At 34.1% G+C, this 8,330-nt stretch overlaps 1 protein-coding gene across 1 annotated transcript; it reads left to right on the top strand.

The window, feature by feature from the left end:
* Positions 1-1,226: 1,226 nt before the first annotated feature.
* Positions 1,227-8,094, top strand: LOC110886123. Its single transcript, XM_035980301.1, has 5 exons — positions 1,227-1,354; positions 3,802-3,916; positions 4,005-4,354; positions 6,384-6,617; positions 7,493-8,094. The coding sequence occupies exons 3-5, from the start codon at positions 4,088-4,090 to the stop codon at positions 7,895-7,897; spliced, it is 906 nt and encodes a 301-aa protein (XP_035836194.1). The 5' UTR covers positions 1,227-1,354; positions 3,802-3,916; positions 4,005-4,087; the 3' UTR covers positions 7,898-8,094.
* Positions 8,095-8,330: the final 236 nt, after the last annotated feature.

The raw sequence follows: 8,330 nt of genomic DNA, 5'->3' as shown, positions 1-8,330 counted from the left end.
TGAACTACGAATGCAGTTTTCCAGAAGCAATTTACAGAAAATTAAATTTTCTGATGCATTTTTATTAAAGCAATTTAATCGAAAATTTTTTTTCCCAGGGGCTCTGCCCCTTGGACCCTGCTACCAGGGGTTGCCGCCCCCGGACCCTCGCCAAGATCGTAAAACGCAACGACTAAATTAAAAACCCAGATCGTAAAAATGAAATTAAAGAATTTCTTACATGGATCGAAGTCTGTTTCTTCAACAATTGATGAAATTTGAATGATAGAAGCACCTATCAGCGATCGAATCAAATGGATCAAGTGATTATCTTCAAATCACGGGAAAAAACGAGAATTTTGAATGAAATTAAACTAGGTTTTGTTCAAAAAAAACTGAAGAACACGTTGATCGGTGTTTGAATCATTGATTGGTGATGAAAATCGCACTATAATGTAGAGATTATTAAGATAGAAAGTGAAGAAATGGTTGAAGATGGTGGGTTTTGAAAATGGTGGGTTTTGAAATTACTGGGGAGAAGAAAGAAGAAGAAAGGATATGATTGACTAAAATGCCCTTCCTCTTTATTTTAAATTTTGTCACATGCCATAATCCTATTGCTTCCTACACTTCCTAGCTAAAATAAACTTTCTATTTGATACTTTCCCTAAAAAATATTGCGTTGATTGAAAAAGTATAAACAATTAAAGAATAAAAAATAGATGTTTCATTAAATTAATAGAAATATAAAAAAAGTTTAATATGTTAGTTAAAAAAGAAAAGACAAATACACAATAAACTAAGAAACACTATTTTGATAAATAGTTTTCAATGAACACCAATTTAGTAAATACTTTTTCTACCAACACTAGTTTGGAAAAAAAAAATTCGTGAATTTTACATATCACTACATAGTGTTTTCTTTAGATCATTTAAAATCAACTTAGAAAACACGACTCACTCAATTCCACAAGCTATCAAAAATCTATCTTCACTTTTTTCATCGGTCATTTATGTTAGAACTTTTGTAACAATTAACAAACGTGACCTTTGTTCGTATTCGTTCATTTAATTACTCGAACAAAACTCCTTGTTCATGTCCATTCATTTATTAAACGAATGAACGTAAACAAACTTTCCGTCAAAACGATTCATAAACAATTCGCTAAACTTTTAGTTTGTAGCCCTACGCCTGAGGGACTAAATATGTAGTGTAAGCAATAGTTGATGGAAAATCACGTATTTTCCTTTTATCACTCTTATCTTGTTACTGGCTCTGATAACTCTGCCCACCGGCTTCTTCCGCCGGCCTCAAAATTTAAAGTATCGCTGCGTTCAAACCTTCCCCGGAATATTCCATTTTGCTGTTCCGTCGGTATTTTTCTCAAATTTCATTGCTATTTTCTTATAAATTTACTTTAGTTATGTGTAGGCCTGGTAAAACAAACCCACTAACTAAATTTTGGGTCAAGATGGGCATTTAATAAAACAGTTTGGGTTGTCTTGGGCTAGACGTAAATTAGATGGGCCAAAGTAAATAAAACAGATAAAATCAGGATGGGTGATACAAAATTACAGGTTAATCGCCTGATTGCAAGATAAGGAGGATCTTCTTCACTTACACAGCCGCTGGTTAATCAACGATTCCTTCAATCGCAGAGCCTTACTTCAACTTGAGACATAGCCCTAATCCCGCTGGTTCTTCTTCTGCTATTGTTCTTATTCAACCTTGATTGACTTATTCTGTGATTGATTGATATTAATGTGGGTGTTGTTGTAAACAATATGTTTTTGTTTGTTTAAAGTTTTGGTCAAGTTTATTGTTACTGTTTACTCCTCTAATTAGATTTACATAGGGCAATATAGTCTTGGTTATTCACACAATCCACTAAAAAAAGAAGTCATGGAGACCGTTTTATCTTTATAGATAACAAGAAATGTTAGGGTTTTGATCCTACAAGGTATTAAAGTTGTAATTTTTTTTAATCAAGATTTGGTTATAAATGTTAGAGTGTTTGGTATTTGGTTTTTATGGTAATTAGGTCAGTTGATGTCAGATAATTGTAGGATAATCTATGATAATATGCTGTTTGAAGTTGTGATGATAGCCTATTCTGATTTGACTTTGTAAGTTTGCTCCGCTCGGCTTAGCTCGTGAGTGTTTTTCAATGGTGTTCTTTTTAAGCCCAAGCTTAGCTCAGTAGTTTTTTAAGCTTGAGTTCGGTTCGTTTGGTGCTGTGTTTTAAAGCCCGAGCTTAGCTCGGTAATTTTTCAAGCTTTTAGTGTGTCGAATGTCGATCTTGAGTGACTTAACTTGTTTACATTACAGATTCTGATTGTTTTAAAGATTAACGATTCTGAGCTTTGCTTTAGTTGCATTGTATAAAGATATTTGAAGGATTGTGAGCTTTGCTTCGGTTGCATTGTATTATAACAATGTTGTTACATCAAATATGACCATATTTACAATAACCAAAAGCCACACAGGTCCCTGGGTCTAAACACTGGTTCTAGAAACCTTGCAAAGTTGCAAACGAGCTTGTCTCGGCTTGTTTCGAGCCAGCTCGAGTTCTCGCAAGTAGCTAGGAATTTTTTATTTTGATTACTTTTTTTTTTATATTTTTATTTTTCTCAACTTTTTTGATTTTTATATTTTATATATTTTCAATTTTTTATAATTTTTAATTAATTAATTAATATATTTATTTTTTATTTTTTAAAGTTTTTTTTTTTATTTTTTTCTATTTTTTGTATTTATATTTATATTTTTTTCATTTTTATTGTTAGTTTATTTTGTTTTCAACTCATCTTAACCTGAACTCATCCTGACCCGAACCCATCCTTACCCAAACCCATCCTAACCCAAACTTATCTTGACTTTTCTTTTAATATACCCATCCTGACCCAAACCCATCCTAACCCAAACTCATCCGAACCTATGACCCAAACCCACCCAACTTACCCACTTTGCCACCCATAGTTATGTGTAACTACGCAATGTTATATTTCGTTGTATCTGTTAGTTGCATCATGTGTGCTTGATTCTTGTTTTATTGAAATTGAAACTGAAATATACTGTGTTTGTTTGGGAAGTGTTAGGTCAACAATCAATTTAATTAGGTTAATTTTGTTTTAAGTTTATTTTTGCAGGTTTAGGGTTTGGAATCAATTTTAGGGGTTTGATTTGGGGAAATGAATTTAAGGAAACACTCCTTTTGTTTATTAAGTTAGTGCTCTTCTGTACCTTTGCTCGTGCTTGGCTTGTTTACAAAACCAAGCCGAAATCAAACAAGCATATTTTCGATAGAGCGTCGAGGTGTTGAGCAAAGGCTTTTTTTAGGCGAGGAGTATAGTTCAAAAATACAATCTTTAGGGTTTTTAGACATGTTTTAGGTTTCTTTAGGGCTAGTTTAGGTTGATTCCAGGCTTCTTTAGGGCTGGTCTAATGCGGTAAAATATCGGATATTGGTCAAGGACCGATATTTGAGATATCGGTTATCGCGGTCGGATATTGGTAATTTTAATATCATGCTAAATTTATATATATAGGAATTTAACACTTAACAATTAAGACTTATAACACTAATAGCAGCAATAAGAAGAAAGACGAATGGTAGAACTAAGAAGAAAGGTACTTATATCGGGAAAATCGGTGATATATCATTCAAATATCAGTCCAGTATCGGTCAATATCCTTGATATTATGGGTACTGATATTCTAACCGATATTTTGCACCGATATCTCACCACGGGGACCAATAACCGATATATCACTGATATATCGGGATATTAACTACATAGGGGCTGGTATAATTGTTTCAGACCTGTTCGCCGTTCGAACGATATTTTGCCGGAATTTCATCGGAACTTGGCCTGAAAAATGCGCCTGAGGGCCTGAAAGTGGGGCTTTTGAAGCAAAGCGAGAAAGCTGCGCTGGGTCCGAAAAGTGTTACTAAACCTCTTTATATTTGTTAAATCATTTTTTTTCTAAGGAGTTGAATGGTTTATTATGATTTTCTTTGCAGGTTCATTTGAACAAAGTGTTTGCAGCTACACTTCTTTATATCAAGCTCATGTTTTGCGTACAATAAATAAGCAAGTTGATGAGATGAGTTACCTACAAGTCACTGCAGTCCGGCCTTCTTTACGGGTACCAGATCAATATAACACACTCCGTAGATCAAGTATTCAATGCTTTGCTCCAATGAACATATTTAATCTTCATAATGCTTCAAAACCATCCGTTGGTTCGTCAAAGAGATGCACAGAATTAATGAAATGTAACGTGGTACAAAAAACCAGTGCATCTCGCTATCAACAATGCATGCCAGTGTGTTCGTTTGGTGGCAAAGGAGAATCGAAAAATAGCGACGAGGTATTATATCGACTCTTTGTTTTGTTTCATGTACTTGTAGCATAGTTGTCAATATCGATCGTAGCGATCACTATAGCGCGCTACGTAGCGTATAGGTCCAGTGTCGCTATTTGGGTTGTAGCGATGGATAGCGAGAATAGCGAAACTTTATTTATTTATTTATTTTTTAAATATAAATAGCAATTAAATATAGCTTTAAAATAGGTGGATTTTAGGTTTTTGTTAAATATACATGTAAAATAGCATATATACCAGGGTATTTTGATATAATATACATATAAAATTTTTGAATTTTTTTTTCTAGTGTATCGCTATTTATAAAATAACCACCCGCTATTTATCGCTATTCGCTATGTAGCATATAGGTACCTTATCGCTATTTGTCGCTATTCGCCATTAACAACTATGACTTGTAGAGTTGTATGTATAAGATCTGCAACAAAGAGTACAATATTTTTCGTATGTAAAAAAGGAGAGCTGAAACTATATAGAAGCTTATCTTTAAAAGATTTTTTCTCCGATGCTATGTCTGGTTCCCTCTATTTATAAATCACTAAAACCAGTTATATCAAATGTATATGTCGTCCATATGCGCAAACAGGAAAATAGAACTAGTCTGGAAAATAGAATTTGTTTTATTATTCTTATTAAAAGGGGGATAATTTTGAATATGGATTATCTAGATTGCCGTACGATAAAATACATAAAACTTAAACTACCAATATGTCTAATAGTTATAAAGTTATAGTTTAGATGTAAATCACTATGCAGTTAATATCGGTGATATAGCACCTATATATCACTTATCGGTTCCCATGTAAAATATCGGTCAGAATATCGGTACCGATATTATCGGCGATATTGACCGATATATCACCGATTTTCCTGATATCAGTACCTTTCTTCTTAGTTCTGTCATCCGTCCTTCGTATTACTGCTATTAGTGTTTTAAGTCTTATTCAGTTCCTACTTGCTACAATTGTTAGTGTTTTGCAAGTTGCGAAAGGTTAATTTGTTAATGGTAGGGAAGTATACTGAATTGTTAGTGTTAGATTGCTATATATATATATATAAATTCTGCATGATATTAAAATTACCGATATCCCACCCCGATAACCAATATCTCAAATATTGGTTCCTGACCGATAACCATAGTTGTTACTGGCGAATAGCGACAAATAACGATGAGGTACATATATGCTACATAGTGAATAGCGATAAATAGCAGGCGCTATTTTATAAATAGCGATACACTAGAAAGAAGTTTTAAAATAATTTTATATATATTATATCAAAATACCCTGGTACATACATGGTTTTAAAAAACGGTTGAGATATGAGCCTCGAGGTGTGCCTCAAGGCGAGGCACCCAAAAACCGATTCTGAGGTGGCGCCTCAGGGGGGGTATATTGTATGTGAGCCTCATAGGGCTGAGGCGCTAACGCCTCAGGGGATTTTTATGTGTTTTTTTTTTTTTTTTTTTGTGTATTTCATGTCTTTTTATGTATGTTTCTGATGAATCTCATGATGAAATTGGTTTGTATTTTATTTTTTTAATTCCGCCTTGGCGAAGGGAAAACGCCTCGAGGCACGATTCCGTACTTATAAACCTTGGGTATGTACGCTATTTTACGTGTATATTTAAAAAAAAACCTAAAATCTAGCTTTTTTATAGCTATATTTAATTGCTATTTATATAAAAAAATTTATTGGCCGCATTAACTGCTTAGGTCAATCATGCCCGTAATTTGTAGGTAATCATGTACTACAATTGATAGAGAACCTTGAACATATATTTGATGACGCGTGGATATTGAAACATAGAACATAAATATTTATAATACTAGTACATCTAACACAAAAAAAAAGCTATCTAAAAAGCTACTTTTTATTTGTTACTACTAAAATAAAGGTTACATCATAATAATGTGCAATCTTTATGTTGCGATATGTTAATAAAGTTCATATCGAGTGATATACTGATACAGACATGAGCTAAAATATTTTTTTTTTATAATTTTCTTAACAGGCTTCCCCATGGAAATCTATTGAAAAAGCTATGAGTAGTTTTAAAAAGGAACCGTCTTTAGAGGATGTACTAAGGCAACAAATGGAGAATAAAGATTACTATGATGGAGATCCTCCTAGCGGTGGTGGTGGCGGTGGTGGCGGTGGGTTTGGTGGGACCGATGATGAAGGCTTTGCTGGGCTCTGGGATGATATACTGCAAGTGACATTGGCAATCCTTGCGCTTATTGTTCTGGTAATCCGTTTTACCACCTGCTTCTATTTTTTTTTTTTTTTTAAATTGTTCAAGAAATATATTTTGTAGGAGTCAAAGTATGGTCAACAAAATCAGAATTTCTTAAAGAGGGCATGTCGATTCGAGTTATGTTTTGTTTTGTTTTGTTTTGTTTTGTTTCTAGCAGGTCAAACAATCGTCTTTATGGGTGGTAGGGCTGCAAACGAACCGAACGAACACAAACAATACCTTGTTCGTGTTCGTTTGTTAAGAAATATATGTGTTCACGAACTGTTCATGAACACCACTTACCGAACGAGATTTTATGTTCGTGTTCGTTTGTTAAGGAAATGAACTTGTTCATGTTCGTTTGTGAATTTTAGGCAACGAATGAAAACGAACGATTATGAACACAAATGGAAACAAACAAACACAAAGAATCATTCATGAACATAATATGTAATACACCGACAGTTATTAAATATTTTATTTGTCGGAATTTTGAGGTATTTAAATAAAATATAAAAACTAAAAACACTAATGAACTATCAAACACAATCGAACATAAAGGAACACATTACCGAATGTTCACGAACATAAACGAACGAAGGCTGCCTCTGTTCATGTTCGTTCATTTAACTAAACTAAAGTAACAAAATTTCTTGTTCGTGTTCGTTTGTCTAATAAACGAACGAACACAAACGAACTTCCCGCCAAACGGTTCACGAACTGTTTGCTGAACGTTTGGTCCATTTGCAGCCCTATGGGTGGGTCTTGCCAGTTGGGTAATGGGGTCAATATGGGTTCGGGTCAAAACATGTCATATTTACGTTTGGGTCCAACATTGTGAGTTGACCCGCTAAAACTTTTTGTCTCGTCTTATTGTGTATTTTCAGTACATGTACATCATCGCGCGTGACCAGCTCAAGCTATTCATAAGGGATACCGTTGACTTTCTGTTGGGAAAAAAAGGTCCTCGTCTTAGGACCATAATGTACGAGTTTGCTCAATTCTATCAAAAGTTCAGAGTCAAAGTCCCGTATGACCCGTACTGGCTGGAAAAAGCAATAATCACTACTCCTACATGGTGGGATAGCCCCGAGAAGTATCGACGCATCCTTAATATTCCTGATCGGTCTATCAAGTCTTCGAAAAGTAACTTATATAGCGATAGTGATGGAAACGCGGCTTCCAGTGACAACCTGTATGGGGATTCGGACAATGACGATTACAATGACAAGGCCTATGATGATGACAAAGACGATAATGCTTATAGTGAAGATGTTGATGACGAGTACTAAAGTAATTTCAAGTTATCCACCTTCGATTTTGTGATTAATAGGATGATTAATGATTTGTCATTGAATCAAGTTATTTGCATCTTGCTTGTGAGAAAAAGACTGAACAGAATCCGACTTTTTTTTCCGACGCTGCTTGTCATATTTTTGTAGCCATTTTTCGATTAATATGTTGTTCTAATATGCGGTTTTTTTGGGTATGGTTAGAGATGCACCCTGGATCCAGTTATGGGTTGAAGTTTTTTTTTTTTTGAAAGAATAATAAAAAATTTTGGCTATATGTTTACTAATTTGATTAACCAAATATACTTAACAAAAACCACCTCGTGTTTTAATAATCGAATACAAATTCTGCTTATCTTAAACCGGTCAGTTATTATGTTTTAATAACTGAAGTATTCGGTTATGGTTTGGTCTTAGGCGTTAGCCGTACTGA

The sequence above is a fragment of the Helianthus annuus genome, chromosome 11 (assembly GCF_002127325.2).
Source record: "Helianthus annuus cultivar XRQ/B chromosome 11, HanXRQr2.0-SUNRISE, whole genome shotgun sequence".
Lineage (NCBI taxonomy): Eukaryota > Viridiplantae > Streptophyta > Magnoliopsida > Asterales > Asteraceae > Helianthus > Helianthus annuus.
The sequence above is the reverse complement of the archived record's forward strand: the minus strand, read 5'-3'. Positions and strand labels throughout refer to the sequence as shown.